Consider the following 26,326-nt stretch of genomic DNA (forward strand, 5'->3'; position numbering starts at 1 on the left):
TATTTCACAACAGTCGTTGAACAGCTTATCCGATTTTCAGTTTAAGACTACAAATGTTCAACTCGGTAGCCTTGTAATTTTGAACCCAATCCAGAAGACAAAGGAAGCTCAAGTATTGGAAGAAATTTCGTGGAGGTCTTTTAGATGGAACTAACCCTCATTTGCGTTGCATGGGGAGCAAAACTGCGAAAATCTCCCAGCCTTACGGTAAGGGGACTCTAACCCATGATCCATCTATCACTGAGGATATTTTTCCTCAGCACTGTGGTTGCTGCGAGCTTGGTGCATAATTCGTATAGACCAGTGATAGCTGGGATTCGAGCTCGGATCATCTCATTGCGAGGCGAGCGCTCTGTCCCCTGTGCCACCACGGATGATATACTTATTGTATATGAAACTAATATTATTTCGAAACTATTAGTCAAATAGTCTCAGGATCGGTCTCATTCAATTCGCGTGAAAAATACATATGCAATAATGCTTCACTTGCATGGCTAGAAGAAATTCAATTCTTCCACTCATCCTCCCCACTTTTCTCAAGGAAAGCAAAAAGCGTCTAGAAGAGAGTAGAAGAGTATTCTGGTATCATTTTGGAAAAAATAATCATTTTATAGGAAAAAAGTCTTGAGTATTATTTTTTCCCAAGAAAAAGTCTAATTTTATTTTACTGAAAAATGTCTAGTCACGAGGACAAAACTCTTACATTGTTTATAAAAGCTAGCTAAATATTTAATTTGTGGCCATTCAAATATTACAAAAGCACCTAAGGGGAACGGGTTTGTGGTGTACTGAATGTTATTTACAAGGGGGTGGAAAAAAGTGAAAGCAATGCTTGTGTAAAAATTTCCTTATTTTTCAATTTTTTTTAAATGCAAAAGGGTGTAACAAAAATGTGGAAAAATTTTAACTTGTGGGTTTTTATATTTGTAATTAAATGTTAAATTTGGGAAAAGGAAAAGTTATAAAATTTTTTTAATGAGTTTTGGATGTTAAGACTATTAACTTCTGACAGAAAATACAAAAAAAAGTATATTTAGCTTGATGTAAAGTTACATGTCTATTGAAATTTATTTCAAAAATTAGATTACTGCAGACTAAAAGCAGACTAAGAGTCAGACTAAAAGTAAAAAAAAAAAAAAAAAAAAAAAAAAAAACGGAGAGAGGGTTTTGGGAAGTGTTTTGACATTTTCGTATTTTGCTGAAACCATATCTACGCAATATTTCAAAAGCCACTTTTTAGATTTCGCTTTAGTTTGAAAATAAAACTGTACTTGATATTTTACTGAAATTGTTAACATGCCATGGTATTTACAATGTCCCCTTTCATCCAAAAATTATCTTAATTCTTCAATTATTGTAATTTTTGGAAATTTCTCGGAAAAAATGGTATAACAACAATTTATTTCCTTTTTATTTTACCATGTTCAAACAAAACTGTCAAATAACCATAAATACGATAGTATTCAAACTGTTAATTGTGTGAAAAACCGTTTGTTAAATGTTTTCCCTAATATGGTTAAACAACCAGAGTTTTATCTGCACCAACTAGACCTACGTAATAAACCCACTCAGTTTTGTGTAGCTGGGCACAAAATATATAGCTTAGAGAGTTTATCAGTCATGACCGACTAAACGGGGATTTGAATCCCAGCGTTGAGATCACAATGAAACCAGCATTCCTTTAACATATAACAGTTTCTAGTGTCTTCCCTATTTGCAATACTGGACTATTATAATATGACAGTCACATTCACGCATAGATGGCAGCACCATAGAGCAGCTTATCTCAAATAGTGTAGTAGATTAAATAAATAACCCACATTCCATGGTTCATTTGATAAAACACAGCTCGGTCATAACCTAACTCCAATGCCCAATACCTGAAGAAAAACCTAGCTCTAATGTCCAGATAAATATCTTATTTCGGTTTTAAAACCATGCTAATAGTAATTAGTTAAAAAAACCGTATAGTTTTTTAGTCATTGTATTTTAACCATACTAGTTGAAAATGTTTTTAAAACCGTAATGGTAAAATATGTTCCTAACCGTAAGTTTTACGTTTAATTTGATGGACAGACTGCTGCTCTCTATTTTAATGTAATTTTAGATTGGCAATGCTAACAGTATATTTTATTTTTTATACAACGCTGCAACTACTGAGTTAAGAAAATTTAAAGAATGTTAAGAAATAGTTTAGTGCAAAGTCTCGAAAATAAAGAAAAAACACAGAATTTAGATATTGATGATAAAAAAATCTTTCACTTACCAAGAGTGTCACATGTCTTTGAGTGTCGACATAAGTCTTCTCTTAAAGAAAGAAGAAAATACCATTAGAATTTTGACAAAATTTAAGTTCATTAATAAAATTGGCTTCGTTAAATGCTAAGGAAACATTTATATTTCTGGAATTTAAATATGAAAATAAAAATAAAAATCATAAAAAACTAAATTGTCAATTATTTAAGAAGGGTCATTAATAAACCAAGTTGAATCATTAATCAAGTCTACGAAAGATTAAATAAATTGCATCTCATAAGAGTTTATATTAGCATCTTACAGGGGTTGCAGTAAATTTGAACAACATTATGATTCTAATAATAGTTTAATATTTTCGTATGCAGAATGCTTTTGTGCATCTGTTATAAGCAATCAAGATAAAAATATAAAAAAATATATAAATGAATAAAAGTACAAAACATTTAATTTTCTGTACAATAATCTATAGTAATTTATCGGTGTAACATTATTTATAAGAAGAAGGAGCATTCAAAATCTATACCAATCAGTACTGACATTCTAACACTGTAATCGGTAAAATTTTTTTCACTGATATACATTGATTATTGTATTAATTTAAAAAAAAGAAATAAAGAAATTAAAGTGTATTTTACATATATTTATTCCGATTATATACTTATATATATATATATATATATATATATATATATATATATATATATATATATATATATATATATATATATATATATATATATATATATATATATATATATATATATATATATATATATCCATTCCATTCTTAATCATTGGCTTAAAATAGATTTTTCTTATTATTTTTAAGACGTAGAAATCATTCTTTCACAAAAATAAAAAATCAAGATTCCAATTAAAAGGTTATTTTCTGAAGTTAATGGGTAAATGTTCTTCGAGTCATACTCATTATGAACTCCCGAAAATATATATATATATATATATATATATATATATATATATATATATATATTTTATTATATTTTGAAAGATATGGAATGCTTTTAAGAAAGCTATAAGTGATAATTATTTTAAAGGCGCGCATAATATATTATTAAAAAAGCAGAACTTACCATAATTTAATAACAAAATATGCTCAAGTTGTAGAAAAAAAAGCGGACCGTGCTTAAACTTTTATAAAAGTGAAGTTCTTAGAATTAGCGAGTTCTAATATGATTATATGCATGCCTTTTATTATTAAAGCAGTAATCTAATTTATCTAGGATTTCAAAGATTTTGTGCATAATGAATTAAGTATAAGAATTAGTTTAAAGAAAAAGAAAAAAAGTCTTTTTTGTTCTAACAAGCAATAATGCTGCATTTTCTTTTTTAGCATTTCTTTGTTATAATGCACGTGTTTCCTGCTAGCTTCAGATAAAAATGTCTGTTAGTTTCAGGTAAAAATGTATTTGTTTTGCTCTAAAATATTACACACTTTCAAAATGCAAGAGAATGTTAATAAAATATTTGTAATAAGACAAACAAATTTAAAAGGTGGTTTAAATTATTTATTGCTGGATTACCTCTGAAATCTTGCTAACGAAAAGACTCTATTGTTGGTTTCTTAATATTTTAATAATTACTATAGAGCAATAGTATAAAAGTAGTTTTATTATTACGCTTTTATTTTTGATTAGCTAAGTATAAAGTATGATGTTGAATGGAATCTGAATTTAAAGATTTAATGAGATAAAATTAAACAATGGTTAAAAAACTTTAAAGAAATCTATTTCTTTTTAAAGTTTTTTTTTTCCGGATAAAAATTTTTTTCTTCAGATGTTAAGAAACTACCCGGAACTTATAGCAACCCCATAAAAATTCTTTATAAAAGCAATTACTTATAAATATCATACAAAAAAAGTTTACAGAATGCTTGAAAAAATACTATAACACCAGTCTTTAATATCTCATTCATAGATAAAAGAAAAACCTTTTAATTTGTCATTTCAAGGGGATTAGCTACATTTAAAAAAAATCTTTTTGAGGTTGTAGTAATGTATTACACTTGTTGGGGGCCTTTATAGGACACTTTTTTAGGATCTAAATGGGCGAATACCCGTTGCATGTCGGACGCGTGAGATTGTTAGGGCCTCACAGATCATCCCGTCTTTATTTCATCTTTTGCAGGTGTTGGCGGATTTCAATGTTGGAATGCGAAGGTCAGAATAATCGTGACGGCCATCACAGGATAGGTGAGCAATATCGGAGGAAGACCTAGCTGACCCCCTTGCTACCTCCCTCACTTCGGGTCATGGGGATTACGGTCTCAGTTAATTTTGTACAAAAACTCGACTGGATACCTCAGAAATGATATGGCATAAATAAACATAAGAATTTCAGTTGATGGTTCAATAATTGACTTTTAATGGGAATAAAACAGCCATTTTAAATGCTGTCTTTCAAATTGCGAGGAAAAAAGTGACACTTAGGAAAAGAAAAATAGGATTTTGATGGAAAAGAGATAAAAAGATGAAGGAGAGAACTTTAATATTATTATTATTTTTATTATTGTAAACACAAAGCCACACTTGGAGCTTTTGAAGTATTTTTAAACAGACTGAAAATGAATAAGATTAAGCTGGGAAAAGCTTAAAAATTGCATTTACATTGATACGATCATATATGACTCTTGATAAAGAATAATAATAATGAATTATATCTGCAAATAATTTGAGGTATATTTCTTTCCAAAGAAATTCTGTGCGCAAATACTTGATCATGTTTAATTTCATAAATTAACTATACTAACATTAGATAAAGGATTTTTGTAACTGAATGTTTAATTGTGAAAATACTGTCTGAAAACTATCAATATAACACTTGCAAGTTTTACACATTTCATCAAAATCCCTTTTTTATCTAAAAAAAACGATCTTCACATTAGTAATTACTAGTAGTTAGTAATAACATTAAAAAAAATACTTCACGTTACTTATAATCAGGAATTAAATGGATTTGATGAAAAGAGCTTCAAACTAATTTTATTTAATCAGTGAATAATATTTGACAATATTTCTACTGTTATTTATAAAATGCTATAGTAGAGCATATTAAATGGTTATCATCAGTAAGAAAACATTGAAAATGTACCGTATTCGGATTTTAAATTATAGCTTATATACTTTAAACTAGCGCAGCATTGTTAATCAAGAACTGTTGTTAAAAATATCTGCTATTAAAAATATGATTTAATTTAGGCATCTGCACTATAATGTATCACTATAATAAACTATAAAACGAATTTACAATGTTTGTAAATGAGAAATGAATTATGTGTTTTAATTATACTCTATGAGTTAAAAATTGATAGTGAAACTGAATATATGAAGAGTAAAACAAAATATTAGGAAGTAAGTAGTTTCAAAACTATTAAATTTAAATATTTTCATAATTAACAGAGATTCTGCAGAAAATACAATTCTGGAATCGAGTATTTGCTTTTATACATTTACTTGTTCAAAAATATTTTCAGACCCAGCCAACATCTTTATAAATTCACAGAAAGTTTCAAAGGCGGCTGTGTCTGAGAAGCAGTGCAAGAGCTGTTTTAAAACAAATCACGTAAAAATGATAAAACCTAAATAATTAAACGCATAATCGGAAGCAAATTCTTACGCGTCATGAAAATTTCATGTTATGAACAACAAAAAAGGACTAGAATTAATGATTTTCTTGGACGAAATTAATTTCCCGCTTTTACTATTCAGACTTATGTTAATACATCTAGAACACTTTTTAATATGAATTTCAATCGTGCACTTGTAAGCAAATGAGAGATAGTTGAGTAATTGCGTGAAGTGATATTGTGTACAACATAGTATGAATTTATGTATGAATCTGTGTCTGAATTTATCGATGAATTTATGTATAAAGACACTATAAATAATTGTAAACAATGATTTATAATGATTCATTTAAATTGTTTACAGCAGGAGCTCTTTTTTTAATGTTGTTCTTTGCCATGCAAGCTTATTATTATACCCTTTATAAAAGATACTTTGATTTCATTCATTTAAGTATAAATTCTAGTAAAATCTTAAAAGTTGCTTTTATTCGCTTAAATTGAAAATATATTGAATGTTATATGTATGTATGTTATATGAATGTTATATTATGTGTATTGAATGTAATATATATGTAAACAAATTGTTTTTGCAAATGCATAAAAAGAACCAAACAAGGGTTTTAGTAATCATTGTACTTCAAAAAAGTACTGAGGAAGTTAAGGAATTTTTAAAAATACAGAGATTAGTAGCAAAAGTATCAATAAAAACTTAGTGAAATTCTTTTTAAACTTCTTTATAAATTACTTACTTGAGACTTTTTAATTTATTTAGTTAAAACTGGTAATGTTTATTATATTTCCAAAAATTTGTCACCAAAGCAGCATTATAGAAAATTTTTAAATTTTTTTACTTAAAACTTACATAAATGAAATATTTTTGTTTAAGAATTTTTAATTGTTACATTAGATTAGTGTGAAGGGAGGAGGACGTTGAGTTCACAAGGGCTAATGTGTGCAACTGGAATAATTCTATTAAAGTTAATAATAATTCAAAACATCATTTTGCATTTTTATATGTAGTAGCATTACAGCACACTTAATAATTAAGTAATAAATAATAAATTCAGATTCTTAAGTTGGAAAAATGAATTTATGATTTACTTTTTAATCGCTACTTTAGACTATTTTTTTTCATTGTTTTATGTTTTGGGATATATAATATTATTTATGGATATGCATACTACTTATTTTAAAAGTCACTTTTGAATTGCATTTTTTAATTCAATATTATTATTAAGCAAACAACTCCATGGACTAGTGAGGAGACTGGTGTGGACACAAGGTTAGCCCTACTAAATTAGAATGATTTCGTCTAAGCCCTACTAAATTATAGAATGATGAATATACTAAATTAGAATGATTTCGTAAAATAATTAATTTGTTTACAAGTTTGACCAATTAAGTGCTTCATTCTTCTAATTTAATTTATTTTTTGGTCAGTGAAAAAAATTTCGAAGGAACTAATGTTTTAATACACTTTAAGTTTTTTTTTCAATTGAAAATGTTGAATACCTATGCAATTTAATATAAAATTGATTATCATGAATGGTATAAATGAAATTGAGCATCCAAATTTTTAATTCGTCTATGGTTCATTCACATGATAAGCATGACCTACCTCTTAATTGACATTTACTATTGATTTGTCAAATAATTTCTTAAAAAAGCTAAATTCCACTTAATTATTATTTTTCTACTAAAAATACTGAAATTAGATTTCTAATATGACAGTTGAATTTTTGAAGGAATTTTCGCATAGTTGAAATATTGCCTAGTTCTTAGTTATAAATAAATATTTATAGGACTTATGATTTTTTAGAATAAACGCTGCTATGAATAAACAAAAATATATTTTTGTATATTCATATCTATTTTTATTTTAATAAACACAGTTGTGGTATACAAAAGTAATTTTAAGGTAAAAATTTTAAGTTCTAATTTAAAGGTAAAGTCACTTCCTTTTGGTATAATAGATTAAATAATCAATTTTATGAGTCAAGGACCGAATCTTGGGCTAAGAAAGGAAAAACATCTTTCCTTTATTCGTGCTGTGAATACCTCAAGATGAAAATAGGCATTCAGTTTTTTATTTCGAAAAATACTAGAAAAATCTTATCCAAAAAAATATTATATTAAAAAATAAACGTACCTTGTTAGAAGTATAGCTGTATCGTGATGGTGTCCTTGAGCGTCGTTTAATTCTTGTTGCCATCGGCAGAAATTTCGAAGAGTTTTTGAAGCACTGGGAAAAATTATATCAGCATCCTACAAATAGTTTTTACGTTTGAAATCAATTACAAAGTCGGAATCAATGAAAAATATTTAATAAAACAAATTGAAATGAATATCATGCTATAAGTAGTTCAATCAATTTAAGTGGTTAAGAAATGGTAAGGATAATTCCTCGGTCTTGTCTAGCAAGTGGCACAGGAAATTTATTGTTTGATTTTTTCTTTTGGGAAAACGAGAAAAAAATAATTTTGTAAATATATATCTATGCCTAAATATAGCAATAAAGAAAACGAAGGAAATAAAAATAAAAATATGGCCTTTGAAGTCGATGTCTTCAGGGGGTACCGGCCTCGGAAGCCATAAGACAAAACCTTTTCTATTGAGAGAGAGACCAAATTAAATGCCAAAATTAACTCTCTCAGTACAGTGAAGGTTTCGTATAAGTCCAGGAAAAAATACATGAAATACATAAAACCAATTCAGAAAAGAAATTCAAACAAAATCTTGAGAAAATAAAAACAACAAAAATAACAAAAAAAAATTAAAAAATAACAATAACAAGGAAAAAAAAAACAACAAAAAAAAACGGAACACTGGTAACAGAAACTGGCAACTGAAAATTTAGTAACTAGAATATGTAAATTAAACATCGACACAGAAAATTCTAGTGGCACTAATTTTCAACATATTTTACATTTTAAGGTTATTCTAAACTCAGTAGTAGAGTATTTCCCGTCTGGTTCATAGAGGAGTTATGAGTTCTTATTTGTTTCACGAGCAAAATAATTGGGTATATCGGGTCATTCTATAGTAGGGAGACTATTCTAAATTTGAATTTTTAATAAATTTTATTTAAAAAATGATTGAAATCATTTTTATGCATTCAAAACTGGAACTGAAATATTCCAGACTATATTAATTAAAATAATATAAATTAATTCGACTTACCTCTCCTTCCGACATTATGATCAACTTCACAATAGAAATATTTATGTTGTTACCTATACTAGGATCTTTGTAAATACGGGCAACCTATAAATAAAAGACATTGAGAATTACCTCAATTTTTTTAAAATTAAATGCAATATATTTCGCATCAAATAGCAAATAATGTTGCTTATATAAATTCTAATTTATGAAACAAATTTTTTCCGAAGTTATTACTATTGAAAAGTTATTTAGTCTAAAAACATGATAATTTGATGAAGATTGGCTGAAATTAATAGGATTATATTGCAATATTTTGGTAACACTTTCGTACTCATAAGTTTAGAACTTAAACACAAATTTTCTTTGTGATCAAGACAGTATTTATTGTAAGATATTGCTGAATATTTTCTGAAACACTAGTTATCGATCATTTCTTTGTATCATTTCTTTGTAATATTACGCTTTTGTTTTTATCATTTTTCTCCTAAAAATCAAAAACAGCTTTTATGCACTGATTCTTAATATAGTTTCCAATTGTGTATTTATTCAGTTTTTGTTAATATTAAATTTCCAATATAGTGAATTGAAACCAATTGTGCAAAAAAAATGATTTAAATTAAGAAAATTGAAATTTAAAAAAAAATAATTAAAAAAAACTTTTGCAAATTTGGATTTTATTGCTCCAATGAAGGGTATATTTTTGAATTTGAAAAGCTATTATTCTTTTTCCACATTTAAATGAATACAATACAATTTATATTTTTTATTGTTAGAATTATTTTATTGTTATATATTATTATTAGAATTCTCATATATTGTCTTATTGTTAGTCTTTTGAACAAAATTAAAAACGTACTTTCCACAATCTTTGTAAAAAAAAAACTTCTCTGTCATTTCGAGCGTGAAAATACTTATTAAGCGTAAAAATAAAATCAATAAAACTTTTACGAAAACATAAAAGTTTCTGTCATAATAAGGCATATAGCAAATGGCAGTTAAAAGTTTCTTCAGAATTGTCAAAAGATTTTAAGTTGATAAAGTAAGTTCGTAGCTTATTAAAGGGAAACACTTTTTTCAAAGATTTAAGTTAGCGTATGTTTAGGTAAGTGCGCCACTTACAAAAACGTTGCTTTCTGAAAAAGTTTCTCATTAAATATAATGAGGGCGAAAGTAATTTACTTAATAAGCCAGAAAGAGTCATTCAACAACCATTTATGGTGCTGAAATTTCAATCTTATATGCTAGATTAGCTTTCTATAACTGCATTAAAAATGGCGGGGAAAGAGTTTGCAATCAACTAGAATAATATATATGTATTCTTTTAAATATAATTTTTTTGGCTCAATAATTGGCGCTTTGCTTAATAATAAGATTAATGCAGATAAAACTTTTGTACTTCGAACAGTAGTCTTTTTTCCCGTATTTTATTAATTTTTATTTTGTGCTCTAGGTTTTTTTTAATTGGTTTTAAAATTCTTGAGCTTTTTGAATGTATTGAAATTAATTAATACTTCAGAGTTTTAAATTTTTTTCGTTTAATGCCTAATGTGTATGATATAAACTTTTAAAAATAGAATCCGTTGATAAATTGCGAAAATTGGTTATCATAAGAAATTGTAACTCCCATAAAATGTGAAGACAATTTAGTAATTAATTAAAACTCAATTAGTAATTTTTCGTAAAATAAACATTAAAATTACAGCACAAATTTGCTTTTCTTTATAGCAAAATAAATGTAAATATTTTATTTTTGGTTTTCAATTTGCTATTCAACTATTTTTATCTCAAAATTATAAATTATATTGGTTTTCAATTGGAGCATTATAATTACTTGGAACAGCCATTTATCAGATCTTATGAGCTATTTTTCCCAAGTAGTTAGCATACCATGAATACAGCACCAACTTGTAAACTAAATACTACCTTCAGATTTTTAATTAAAGAAATTGAATGATTATGTATTTTAAAGTAATTTCGGGAAAACAAGAAAACTGGTGCACTGAGAATAATGTTTGGTCAAAATTACCGGAATATTGCAAAATTTACTGTGTTTCTGTCTCTATAGAAACACCAAAGGAATTGGTAATTTTTAGCACAGTGCTTTGATAGTGTTTTTGATAAAATTATGACAAAATATGGCTTTATAATATGTGATAAAATTTGATCAATGTGGTAAAATTTGGTAATTTTACCGTGATACTTTAGAGCGTGGTATCAAAACATTTAATCAGTTTAAGTTATTTTTCTTTTTCTAATTTTTACTAAATAGGATGTAATAAGAACTAGAATTTCAAAAATCAGAATTTCAGGTAAACCTTTAGCTTATGAACAGAAAAATTAACAAACGGACAGTATAAATACCGTACATTGTGGTTTTATTCATCAGAAATGCTATTACCATACAATTCGGTAGTTTTTCCAGATTATATTTTCACCGTTTGAGTCAAGTATCAAAACGGAAAGTACGACAATAATCAATCCAGCTTTCGATTGATGGTCAGACGTTATTGCTTCATGAGTTTCTTCAACGTAAAAGAGTTTTGCTTCCTTTTTTTTGTGCCCGTTTCATATTTTTTATGCATATTTTACTAACATAAAGGAAATCAGCTTTTCAATGTTCAACTTAAATTTGAGCTACTTGACTAACAAATTTCCCAGTCCTCTCGTGAAAATTACAAGATTAACGAAATACGCAGATCCGATATCTAGATTGGCATTAAGTTATAAAATATGAAGTATGAAATATAATACTAAAGAAAAAAAAAGTGCTAATGTTGAAATCATAGATTTGCTTAATTCACTTCCAACGTAAGAATATTACTATTTTTCATTTATAATTAATTTTAAGTTAATTTAATATGAAATTAATTTGAACTTAGATGAACTCTTTTTTTAATCTTCTCAATTTTTCTCAGCATTTCCCATTCATCCCTTTATCCCATAACTGCCATAGTATTAGAAAAAACCTAGATTGATGAAAAATGCACAACATTAAAATATTTTGAAATAGATGGTACACAGTAAAGGGTGTTTTAAAATTCACGCAAGATTTGATTTTCGTGTTATTTATGAAATTAATATTGCCAGGAAAAGGAAAAAGACATCTGGGCAGTTGACAGATTAGGATTTATAAAACTGGAGCTCTAAACGAAAAACAAAGGCATTTTAATTGTTGAGGGTTTATTTATTTATTTTTTAAGATTTGTTAAGAGATTCTTTGGACGTGTAATTTTCTGTTTTGTTGATCAAAATTAGTTGATCACGCTATTTAACAGCGATGACCTTTTTCTTAGATTTTTTTTGAAGAGAAATGTTTAGAGTATACCAACAGTCTCCTATCCATACCTCGAGGGAAGAAATTGTGGAGCTGTAACAATAAAATTAATGTTACAATTACGTTGGATATCTTTCAAAAATGTGCTCGCGTGCCAGCATAGCAGCGGATGCCATTTGCCCAATATACTAGCTCTATACTTCCCTCTACATTTTACGTACTGAATTAATCAATAAAAAAATTACTATTTTTGATTAAAAACCTGTGTTTTCTATAAAGAATAACTTATTTCGTGACAACCTGTACTTTTTACAGGATTACTCTTCGTTATACGGCAAACAGGGATATTTTTCAAGGGTAGTAACAGTACATATAATTTATCTTTAAGGATTATAATTTTTCAAAATTCTGTTCCATCACAATTATGTTTTTAATCATGTTCTTTAACCATCAATAACATTCATTTTGTTTAGCTCAGTAGTCGACAAACAGTGCTTTAAAACCTCGCTCACCCGCACTTATCCCAAAAGCAAGCCGCTCTTGAATTGGAAGGTATCACATGTGTCTTGCTGACCGCTAGTGTAGCGGAAACTATATTTTGTCTATAAAACTTTCGCTAGTTGAACATAGAATTCAGTTTAACATTTCATTAATCTTTCATGAATCTTTCAAATATAGACTTTCATGTATACCCGAAGTTTCAGAGTAGCTTCAGGAGCTGAGACTTTTGATTAAGATATGAAATATTGTGATTGATTTTGATATGAAATATTGTGGACTAATAAATGCCAATTTTAATGGTTATTTTAAGAATTATAAATACTATCTAATGAACCACTGATTAAACAATTTTTTCTAGCTAATGTTATCTAATACTATATGTGTATTTTAAAACTTGATAAACTTACTGAGGCCATTAATGTTAGAATATACATTTCTAAATTGTCTCCGTGGTATTTTCGCATTTTACTGTCAGCAACAACCATCACTTCCAGATTCCATTCTTTAGAAACAGATCTCTTCGTTCTTAATTTCCCAATTGGAAAGTCAGTCATTTCAGGACCTGAAATTAAAAAAATAATAATACAAATATGTAGTTTTAAATTAACATGTAAAGTTTTAATTTAATTGCATAGTTTTAGAATAATTATTCACAACGATAATTTCACGATTTTTCCCCCCAGGAATTTGAATTTCCTAAGTAAGCACGAGTCACCAAAACTCCAAGATGTCCTCTCAGTAATCTTTCCTTTATTTTTGATTTTTTCTTTTTATTTCAGACTTAGTTAATATTTTTTGATCCACTCACCTACCGAGTAAAATACCGTTTAAGATTAGCTCAGTAAATCAGGTTCCAGTTCTTGCGAAACAAAACACTTCATTATATTAATCTAGTATAGTATTATAAAACAGTGACTGAAGCTTTAAAACAGGGAAAAAGGAATGATCAAGACGATTTTCCTCATTAAAAAATGAACCTAAATAAGTTCGCTGTTAGATGTTTAGATAGAATAATGTGGAGCATATTTGAAATTTCATAGCAATATTTTTAAAAATAAAGTGCTTCGGTTCCTATATTTATCACATTACATTCTAAAACATTAAATTGTCAAAGAAAATAATAGTACAGATATATAGTTTTAATTTAACATGTAAAGTTTTAATTTAATGGCATAGTTTTAGAATAATTATTCACAAAGAAAATTTCACGAGTTTGTTCCAGGAATTTGAATTTCTTAAGTAAACACGGGTCACCAAAACCCCAAGATAACTTCTCAGTAATCTTTCCTTTATTTTTGATTTTTTTCCATTTTCTTCAGATTTACTTAATATTTTTTGATCCCCTCAACTACCGAGTAAAATATCGTTTAAGATTAATTCAGTAAAACAGGTTCCAGTTCTTGCGAAATAAAACACTTCATTATATTAATCTAATATAGAATTACAAAGCAGTGACTGGAGCGTTAAAACAGAGAAAAAAAAAAGGATCAAGACCATTTTTCCTCATTAAAAAATGAACCTTAATAAGTTCGCTGTTCGATGTTTAGATAGAATAATGTGGAGAATATTAGAAATTTCATAGCAATATTTTTCTTAAATAAAGCGCTTTGGTTCCTATGTTTATCACATTATATTCTAAAACATTAAATTTTGAAAGAAAAAGTTTCAATTAAAAATGTAAGAATCCCTATGATCATATAGTTAAAACAGGCCAAATAGGCAATTACACCGCTAAGAGCTTTCGAAAAACGAATTGCAACCAGAAACGTTTCTGAGATTGATTTAACTATGTGTATTCATCTTTAAAGAAGTTAAATAAAAAATAAACAATTTAATAACGGATTTTTAAATGAGGATACTTAAAAAGTGTACGGTTACTGCATTTTGCCACACAAACAGTTTTTTAAATTTTATTTTATGGAAATAAGATTATGACTAGCTTTTTTTCTTTTTCAGATAAAAGCTAAAAACTCCTAAATTGCCTTTCAAACTTTTTCTTCTTAATTCTAGACGCAAGAAAGAATAAGGATGCATAATGTCGCATTATCTATAAATGGGAAAATAAACTAAAAAAGTCCAAATAATGGTCTTTTAGTATTACTTTTTTTATACTCACTTAATCGTAATTGTATTCACGGTACTATCCTTTTAGCTTGATAATTTTCTTTAATGTCTAAGGAGAATGTAAATGGGCTTAGACAAGATATAAGATATCATTTGGGAAATTATCCGCATTCTATACTTTATTGTACCGGTATCTGTTAAATCCCTTCATATTTTTCCTGTCACTAACTAATAATTTAAGAATTAGCCATTGAACCAAAAAAGCTTGAAACTGCAAAATATATTTAATGCACCAACTTAAGATTTCTATAAATGTCTCAAGTCTTCGTTTTTTAATATTAAATTCTACAGTTATTTGTTTCCATAATTTAAAAACCTCTTAATTTTTTAGTGTAATTCTAGAAAAAACATTTTCAAACTCGAAACTAAAATGATTTTCTACAATGTTCATGCAAACAAATAATGATTGGCTCCCTCAAACAATGGTATTATTATAAAATCTTGGTAAAAACTTCTAAGTCAGACACAGATCCTAATTGATACACGTTTTAATGGAAAATGTTTAATTCAAATACGTTGGCCAGTTTAATAATAATCAACATTTTTAAATTATCCGGAAAAGTGTTTATTGGTGAAATACACCATGATTTAAATGTAGACAATAAGATGCTTCTATTTGTTATACTATTAGCTAGTTGAATATCCGGTAACTTGCACTTACCTGGAAACAATACTAAGGAAAAGCTTGATATTACAGCCTCAAGTTAAGAAAAAGTGTGACCTTTCTAACCCAAGTCTTTCTGAAATTTTACGATATTCCTTTAAATTTTGAATTGATGTAGTAATAAAGTGTGAGATGCACGTTATTTTGGCAAGTAAAACGTTTTATATTTACGTTTTTAACAAAAAAATTTAAATAATAAGAATCATTCTATTATACTTATTGAAACTTACATTTCCTTTCCAATGCAATAAAGAATAAGATAATGGTGATAACTTACAGCTTATAGTCATAACTTTTTCTTTCTTTTAATTCCTGATTGCTTCATAACCTTGATGGTGTAATATCACACAATTCTTTACAAAGCAAATCTTTTCAAAGCTTCTGGCAAAGCTCTTCAAAGCAAAATCACAAATTTCCTGAGCTTTGATATTTTTTCTTTAAGTGCGAAAGGGAGTATTATTATTCATGTTTATTTCTTCCCTTAGGCAGAAAGCTAGATGAAAAGCGCAATATTTCTTAGGAAATATGAAAAATTAACATTTCTTTTACACGGAGTTCTATTTATGAATGGTAATAAAATATGATAACACTGCTATGAATGAAAATAATTACTCCATTAGTTGAGGTAAAAGCTTTAATAATAAATTGAATATTTTACGAAACACATAAGATAATAGTTTTAAGATGGTTATTAAAAACAATTTCGTTTTTATAAAATGAAGGATTTGAATTGACTTCCAGCTAGCACTTGTTAAAGACACGAATAAATTTTTTAATTGAAAAAAAAAATATTGATAAATGTAAAATTATTATTTTAGTTTATCGGAGGAATATTTTTTGAACAATTTATTTTTTTAGAAAAGAATGTTGGACACGTCTTTTTAAATGTTTTGAATTATAATTTATTTTTGAAAAAAAAATACAGTTAAGAAAATAGTTTGAAATCGATGCATAAAATTCTATAATTGTAACATGCGTAAGTACAAAATAAAATTCGCAGTACAAAACGTAATCGTAATGTTTTATAAGTATGTTAATCCTCAAAACATTTTATAACTTCTGAAGGATTTTATAAATGTTTTTATGATGTTAACATTAAATTATAGCATTTTAGTAGTAATATATGCACTTTTATAATTTTCATTCGAAAATTATGGTAAAATAACTTGCAGCTGTCTGTCCATCCGAGTAACCGTAAAGTTTACGGTAAAGAACATTTTTTTTCCTTTATGGTTTTGAAACCATTTACAAAAAGTATGATAATAAAACCATGAATACAAAACTATGCGGTTTCTTAACCATTTACATTTAGCATTTTTCAAAAACGCAAAAATAATAATAATTTAACTAGACATTGGAATTCGGCTTTTTATAAGGTAATGGGCATTTGAGAGTTCCGGATGCTGAAAACTCTTTATGTGTTGAAGGGAATGGAGGAAATTTTGTGATGTCAACACTAGGACTCGAACTTCAGTTCTGCTGGTCATGAGATTGGCAGATAAGCCCGCTCGGCTATGATATGTACGCAGTTGCAAAGAAATAAGTAGCTTGATTAGGCGGTTCTAGTTGGTGCGATTAAATTTTGGTTGTTTAACCGTATTAGATTAAAGCAGTTAATAAACAGTTTTTCTCAAATTTAACGGTTTGATTACTATTTTATTTATGGTTATTTTACTGTTTTGATTGAACATGGTAAAATAACCATTCAGTAAATTGCTATTTAACCATTTTTTCGGAGAAATTTCTAACTAAGTGTGAAGCGTTTTGGTGTTGTTCTTTGAAACATTTTAATTTAGTTTCAAACGTGACCTTTTCAGATTTACTAAAAGATAAAATAAACGAAAAGCAATGCAAATGTTTGAAATAAATACTAAATAAGGGTTAGAATTTCTTCTGGAAAAATATAATTTTACTAAAATACTGGAGGAAAGTTGAAAAACATCTCAGAAAAACGACATCTATGTTACAGGTAGTACCTATATAGATCATCATACTTTATAAGGAAAATATTTATGTAACTGTAAATAAATTTTTAATAAAATTAAGGAATACCGAAAGGTGGGGATACAGTTAATGCGGAAAGGTGGGACACTGGGGAAAAGCTTACGAGTTTTTTTGTTAATACATTCTACGAGCAAGTTTTCGCAATTTAATCTTTTGTAACCATTTAATCAATTTATACTTAGTTCATAAACTACCAGACAATTCCATTTACATTTCCTCACCCATGTTAATGAACTGTTCTATTTTTAAAATTTTATCCTTACAGTTGCTCTCGAAATTAACAAACGGATTTTTTATCAAGCGAAGGTCATTTTCAAATAGAATTTACTATACTAGAATAAAACCTATAATAAACATGAATAATTAATAATTAATCTTAATTTTTTTTTATTTTTCCTAAAAGCAGCACAATTATACATTAAATTTTTAAAACCTAATATTAAGCGCGAGAAAATAGATATATATATTAAAAAATGAAGATTAATAGTAATGATATATCGTTTAATTTTATGTTTTACAATACATAATTTCCAAACAATACGTTATTATTTTTATGACCATTCTGAGAAATGACTGAGCTATGTGATATGAATTTAGAATGCTCTCTTTGAGATAAAAGGGTAGTAAGATGTTTGATGAATAGAACAAAAATGAAAACTCAACATTAACAAGAACCTTGAGATAAAAATAAAATTATAGTTTGCAATAAAACTCGTTTGTTAGAACCTCAATTCAAAGAGCACCTTAAATGCAAATTACATACCTTTATTACTTATTCAACAGGTTTCATAAGAGAGAACTGTCATTTAAAAAATATCTACTGTGCGTAAAACATGTAATTTTTAAACCACATAAGTATTGAGTATTTTATGAAAAGCATGTTTAGTGTCTTTCATTTGAGTTAAAAACATTATAATGAATAAGCAACGTATAATTTAATCGTTATTTTGCTTATAAATGCTATTTTTAACTGTTTTCATATTTCTTTGTTCATATTGTTCTCTTCTGTTTAACATAGTAATTTAAACAAAGGTTGTTAAAAAGAAGTTAAGCGCATCTTAAAACATATTTGATTAATAATAAAATTCGAATTTAGAAAACTAAAATAACACTGGATGAATCAAATTTGTAAAATTCTCCTTTGAAGAAATGAGTTTTTATATGAAATGCTATCTAAATTTTCACATCTTATTTTGAAAAATTAATAAATTCTGAATACAATTAAAAATTGCTCATTGAATCCAAAATTATTTTTTTAAGTAAGTAATTTATTTAGGTGGTTAAGATATTATCTTTCTATAAGTCACGGGTTGTTAAATATTAACTGCAATTTACGGTCAATTCACCTAAAAAGATAATAAGTGAAATTTTTGAAGGTGATACTTCTATAAGCCATATCTATTTGTTTCCACTCCTCTTGAAAATGGACATGCCGTAACTATGACCGATATAGCTTGGAATATTCATGACTAATTGAGCTAGTGGCTGAATGAAATATTATCATTTGAAGTTAAGAATAAAAAAAATGCGTATTGAATTAGTTTAAACTTTTTTCATCTTTATACACTAAAAAAACTCCAGATAGTTTCATGGTAAAAAATACCGGCACTCAAAGGGCCAGTGCTTTTCAACATAAAATCTAATTTTACAGTAAAAATTTAAAGAACAAAGAAATCTGATATACCAATTTGTACAGTAATATTTACTGAATCGCTGCAAATAAAAAAATATTACTGTAAAAATTGCGGAATGGAATTTTTCGTTAAAAATGAACTTAATAAAAAAATTAACTTAATAAAAAGGTACTGGAGTTCTTATCGTATTTTTATCAGGAATTTTTTACAGTGTATGCCAAATGTAAGATTTTCAAGAAATTGTCGACACGGAGAAAAAAATTCTCAGGAAATTGAAGTACTGTATGGTAATTCTGGTTATGAAACCGAAATATATGGTAATTATATACCATTCATTTAGTAATTTTTCCATTCATACCGTAACGTTTTATCAGGAATTCTGGTTTTTAAAATTATAGCTCTTATTACAAAACATTTAGCAAAAAAATACGAAACTGAAAAGTGAACTTAACGAAATAAATGGTTTTATACCATGATCTATGGCATCATTGTAAAATTACCTATTTTTGCCACGTGTACTAAATTTTATCACAGATTATAAAATCATATTTTATTGCTAATTTTATCAAAGACATAACCAAATCATAACCAAAACCATAACCAATCACCATAGAGCCAGAAACAGGGTAAATTTTACCAAATTCTGGTAGTTTTAACCATACTTTTTTCTCAGTGTAGATTGTTTTTAATCACGAATACCAGAAAAATAATTTTTTTAAAGCGAAACCTTATATTAACGAGATAAATACGAGGTTTTATTGACTATAAATAGCTTGTAAAGTTTTGTCTAAGTCATGAGTGTCTTACAGTTAACATTAACAATCGTAAATATATATCATGATTTTTAATCGTGATCAATCTACTGCGAAAGACAAATAAAAGCATCAAAATCATATCTAATATCCTGTTCAAGTGGTATAGTGTAGACAAGGTTATTAAAACGGAATTTATTTATAAAAAATAGTTTCTATAACAGACGTTGCTATCAGTTAACAATTTGAGGAATTGATATATTAAAAAAATACGAAAAATTCTATTAAAATTTAGATATAATTTATACCTGACCTTGATTCAAATATTAAAAGAATTTTTACTAGCGTGACTTTTCTTTCAAAATCAATAGTACTTAGATATTCACCAATAACAACCTTTATGGATCACCAGTAATCAATAATGAAAGCCTATCAATTTCATATTAGGATTCTGAGCTTTAGCATCAATGCTCCAACAATTTGTTCCTTATTAGCTTCTCAACACCCCCTTTCCAAGCGATCTTAGGATTTTCTTTTTTCGTAGGATGATATGTGCCGCCTTCCCATTATTTCGTTTAAAAGCTAAAGATAGGAAAAAGACCGCCTTTCCTTCTTTAACTACAACCGTAATTGGACTTTAGATTAGCTTGTGAGTAAAATTGCTTGTTCCAACAGTAGTGTGTTAAAGAAGATCATGGCTCCGTGACTCGCCCCTTAATAACTGTTATTATTTTCTCACCGTACGAAACAAATTACGAATCACTTTTTCTTTCGAACTCTTCTTCAGTGAAATGGAAGATGAATCGGTAAAAAGAAGAATTCTCTGGAGACAAAGAAAAAGAAGTTATAGCGCAAAACGGTTAAGGGAAAAAAAATCTATTGTTGTTCAATAGCAATAACGATGAAATTCCTAGCTTTTATATCATTTATTGAAAAAAAGGTAGTCTTAGGAAAATCTCCTTTGAAGTATTTGAATTGGTTTATGTCTCCAATTTCTTTACGATTTATTGTCAGGCAGAATTTTAAATAGTCAAGAAAATAAATAATTATGGGAAATGAAATTACTTTTAATTAATTATTTAGGCCGTATAAAAAATAAAATATTCAAAGAAGTTCATTGTATTCGCTTAACTGAACTGATATGGTGGTTATAATGTAAATTGATTATTATTCTAATTGATTATTATTATAATTGATTGGTTATGTGTACAAATGAATTGCTTATTGAGTTTTTCATAAAATAACTGTTCCAAGTTAGTTTAATTTATTATTGAAGGTAACACTATAAAAAAGCATAAAAAATCAGAGCAAGTTTAAAATTGCATATTTCATGCACTGGGGAAAAATGTATGATCAAAAATACCATGATAAAGTAAAATTTACCGTGTCTGCAGCTCCATGGGAACACCAAAAAACTCACTACTGAAGCGCTTTGGTAATGATTTTGGTAAAATAACAATAAAAATTTTATGATATTAAAGTGTGAAAAAACATAATGTGGGAAATAATGTGCGATAAAATTTGGTAAATGTGGTAACATTTATGTTATCCCGTGATGGTTTTACGAGCTTAATAAGCCACTGTTATCAAAACACCCAATGCATTGTAATTTCAATAAGAACCCCTCACGCAAGGAAAACAAAATTCTGGCAAAAATACCACACTTGTAAAGGTATTTCTAATAAAATAAATGAATGAATAAATAAATGAAAACAAAAACATAATTCTGGTAATTAAGAAAAATGTTTGGTGCTTAAACCTTTCATTTGGTAATTTTTTCATTTTGGTAACAGTTTGCCGTAAATTCTGGCTTTTCTTCTTATTACCACACAGTAATAAAAAATAGTGAAACTGAAAAGTAATTGTAACCAAATAAATGACTTATATGCAGTGCTCTAAAGTATCATGAAAAAATGTAAAACTATTCTTCAGAACTATTATTTATTTCACGATTTATCTAGTAATTTCATCCTTTGATCTCTCTGCGTTTTACCCAATGACAATAGACTGCTTACATTTCTATGATTTATTTAAATAGGGGGTTTATGTAACTGGTTGATGGGAATAAGTTGACGGTTAATTGTTTATTTTCCTAATATATTGTTCAATTACAACAGAAGAAAATGGACCAAAATGATGCTTTCAAGTGTTTTAATGATACCAAAATCAGATAGAACAAGCTAAAGTTTCTGTTTTATCCAACTTTCGTAGGGATAGTAGGATTTATTCATTCACATGAACATATATATTTTTTGTAAACGCTAAGAATGACATAAAAACTCATTTTAATTAAGCATCACAACTAAGAGAAAAATTGCAAAAATATACATCCAGTGTTATAGCGGTGTTCGACCCCTCTATACATTGCCGAACGTTGCCGAAGAGATACTGTTCCTCCTCCAAACTCTCTGAAGCGTAATGATAGAGGATTCAATATCTTTGTGTTTTTTATTTTTTAAATTTATTTATTTAATTTATTATCAGGAGACAAGGTATTATTTGTATTAGGCTCACGCGCCTAATACAAATATTATACTATTAATACTATTTATAATACTATTTATCTGTAACAAAAGAAAAATGTATTTATTTATTGTTACTCATCCAGGTAACCCTGGACGAGTGTGATATTCCAGAACTGTTAAAATTAACGACTTTTTACCACATTTAACACAAAATATAATGGTAATAAAACCATACTTTATTGCTAATTTTACCAAAAGTCATTCCTAAAGCGATTCGGTGAAAATTACCATATTTTTTGGTGCTCCCGTAGAATCAGAAAACACGGTAAGTTTTTTCCCCATTCTTGTAGTTTTGACCATAACACTTTCTCTGCGGACATTTTAACACTGCAAAATGCAGTAAAAATGAGGTATGAACTTCATTTCAAGTTAGAAGTTTTGCCTGTTATAAAAGATTCTTAAATGAAACAATTGCAAAAAATTTATTGATAACTTTTTATTTTATCATAAAGTTAGGAAAAACCCATTTCTCCACATTTTTAACTATTTTGTAATACAAAAATCGATTTTTTAAAATATTTCTCACGTATAGCTTAGTCCATATAAATAGTAAAACGTCTAAATAAGACAAACATTTTAAATTTTCCACAACAATAGTACAAGTTGTATTTTTGGTTTCTGTGAAAAGTTTTTTTAATGCATTGTACAATTTAGTTAGTCCCTGTTAAGTTTTCATTCACTTAATAAACTAATAATCATATACGCATAGAAAGTATTGTTTTTCTTATAAGTTTAATTCTTGATTGAGAATTCAAAGTATTTTGAATTTTCTAAAAATATATTTTAAAACTGAGCTACGATATAAATTACATTTGTTACAGAAAACCATTATTCTTATTTTTTTTTAAATTTGTCTCTATAACTGATTTAAATAAAATTAAAGAAGGTTCATTTTTTCAATTATCTTTTTAAGGTTTTATGTAAAAAAATTTCAGAAAATTTTTGCTTTCTGCAAATATTAAATTTCTTTCGGTTGACTGAGATTTTCCTGTTTTGATTTCGGCATTATTTTTACTTATAAATCGTGAAGTAATTATGCTTGAAAGCAAATAATTTATGTTTTATAAATGTTAAATTAAATTTTGATGACTCGTTAAAAAATTATTCAGTATTTTTATGAGGATGAAGATTTCACTTTGAACATAAACTTTACATAGTTATATATTTTATTTTTTCTTTATTGTATTTTTTCTAAGAGATTTTAATATTTTACTTTAAATTAAGATTTTGCAGAAAATTTACTAACTGCATTTTCAATGCCAACGTTTTAAATTTATGCATTTCATTTTAATGTTGTATAGCTACAAACTGACAATTTAAAATAGTATGAAGAAAAAAGAACAACACAAAGCTAAGCAGTAAAAATACTTTTATACGTCATTGTTTTTTTATTATTGCTGTATCATTTTGTGCTTGAAAATGATTGATTCTTCTTTTAGCTCTTACTTATGGATTATTAATTTACTTAGGGTGAAAAATCACGCATATAATTTCATTATTGGAAATGAATTTTTTTAAGTGAATTTCAAAGTTCAACAAAAGCAAACAATTAACTATGAAAAGTCAAATTAAGTCTAACGAAGATAAATACCAGATTGAAACACAGCTACTTAGCTTTTTTTTGTCATAAATTTTCAAAGTGAAGGGAGGAAAATATAGCCTAATTACCTTTAAAAACATTAATTTCATATTTAACACTTTGCATTAATGGCTTTATATCTCTAAAGAAAAGAAAATAAAAAACGAAAAATGGGATCAAACTCACCAGAGTAGTATTTTTCGAACGAAAAAACATGTTTATCTGAAAATTAATTAACGGATTTTCGTACAATTCGAACATTAGGAAACATAACTTTTTGATGGAAAAGAAAAATTTACACAAGTTTTTTTGCTGGATTAAATATGTAATCCTATGCTAATGAACGGAATTAATATGCAATTATAAAATATTTCGCTATTTTTACAAAGAAAAATTGTAATCTTTCATTAGGAAAAAAACTAAAATCAACATAATTTTTTTTTCCTTAATTAACTTAATATTTTTAATTGCATATAAAAGCGATTGCAATTTTTTGTATGTTTTCTTTTAGACTTTATTGTGAAAAAGAAATCTTGGTGATAAATGGAGCAATATTTTCGGAAAAAATGCCCTATTTGCTTAGTTTATAGTTGTATTAGTTTTTCTTTGTTTAATGCAGAAATACAAAATAAATGATAGTAATAAAAAACTACATGTCTTCATAGTTGCAGTTTTATTATTATTAACATTTGAAATTTCTATCGAATATTTTAAATTGAATTATTAAAATATCATTTTGATGCAAAATTAATTTGTTTTTTTAATACGTATTGACAACATCTATATTTGTACCTTACAATTTATTTTGGTTGAACATATTCGAAAGGAATAAGATATAATAATGAATTATTACTTATTTTAAGCAATGCCAAATACTGTTCATGCGTAATTCTTGCAGAGCTAAATTTTAATTTAGAGCTAAAGTAGAAAGCGTATTAAGGGGATCAAAAGTTAACTTTCAGATTTTCTAACTTTAAGAAATGAAAGTGTTATGGGTTGTTTTTAGCACCATAGTATAGTTCCATACGTCCCTTTTGAAGGAAAGAAGAACAAGTTGAAACTACTCTAGCAAGAGTAGTTTCAACTTCTGTATGCTCTATGTGATTAGGTCAGGAGTAACTCAACTTGTACTTGCTCCAGGTCCGGAGTTTTAGCCAGCCACTATGTCCTATAAATATCTTAGGAGTTTTGAGATATTTCTTGATCATCTCAATCCTATGTGGGCAGGTGTTTTCATTCATCCAAATGAATTGAAGAACAACATCGTCTCTGAATAATCTTACATAGTGAACTGAAATTTCAGCCCTACACTTCATAGAAATGAGGAACACTGCAATTAGAAAAGTAAGGACAAAAGGAATGATATCAGAGATTAAACATGTAGTTTTCCTGCAAAATTGCAATTTTTCAAAAATTTTTGGCATCTTGCGATACTTAACACATTGGACACGGCGTAGCATCAATGAATGCCTCAGCTCATAAATTCAATAAAACTGTGTGACTCTGTCATATGTCACACTATGTTAAAAACATTTAATTTCCACAGTCTGTGAGAAATATTTATAATAACTACATTAATAAAATTGTTCTACAGCGGTGCTTAACGTGCTAAAAAATAAATGAAGGAAGGCGGGAGTGCTTTGTTAAACACAAAGTCACCGGAAACTCTCCGGATCTTGTTCCTATGATGTATCTATGAGATTGCTACAGGATCGAATAAAAAAAATGGATAAAAGGAGTATGCAAAAATGAATTACAGAATTCATTGATTCAAGTCCGATATAGGGACGAAGAAATTAGTAACTGTAAAGGTTTGGTAGAATATACAAAAGGAGGATAGGGTATACTTTATGCTACGTAGATTGAAACAAGAAACAACATGAATAAAACACAATTTTCTTTTACAGAGCAAAATTTTGTACAATACAAACTTCGGTATTTTTATTTGTGCTTTATGCACGCTGTTTTTGACTTCATTTTGGTGGAATGTGAGCTACAACGAATGAAACTGGTTCTGAAATCGAAAGAAGGACGTATTAAATAATAATTAAGAGCAAAATGGATTGCTATTTCCTATAAGCTGCTCTTATAGCTGTTTAAATTACATCACTTATTATTGCAATCTCATTGCTTCATCTGTTGCTGTTGATGTAAAATATCTCGCCGGTGGGCTTTTACTTCCGGACAAGCTGGATATATTAGTGCTTAAAAATAGACACAGCTCGAAACGAGTGTTTAAGAAAATGAACACATTCCAAAATACGGGCC

The 26,326-nt window shown here is 27.5% G+C and overlaps 1 protein-coding gene across 1 annotated transcript in view; it reads right to left on the reverse strand.

The window, feature by feature from the left end:
* LOC107443755 (A disintegrin and metalloproteinase with thrombospondin motifs 9) overlaps nt 1–26,326 on the reverse strand; it is a 332,741-nt gene that overhangs the window by 59,782 nt on the left and 246,633 nt on the right. Inside the window, exons 4-7 of the mRNA XM_087154967.1 lie at nt 13,184–13,338; nt 9,020–9,103; nt 7,989–8,104; nt 2,267–2,307 (exon numbers count right to left, since the gene is read on the reverse strand). Coding sequence (XP_087011093.1) covers nt 2,267–2,307; nt 7,989–8,104; nt 9,020–9,103; nt 13,184–13,338 — 396 coding nt within the window. The remainder of the gene's footprint in view (nt 1–2,266; nt 2,308–7,988; nt 8,105–9,019; nt 9,104–13,183; nt 13,339–26,326) is intronic.

Source organism: Parasteatoda tepidariorum, chromosome 11 (genome assembly GCF_982258835.1).
Source record: "Parasteatoda tepidariorum strain Cologne lab strain chromosome 11, Ptep-v5.0, whole genome shotgun sequence".
Classification (NCBI taxonomy): Eukaryota; Metazoa; Arthropoda; class Arachnida; order Araneae; family Theridiidae; genus Parasteatoda; species Parasteatoda tepidariorum.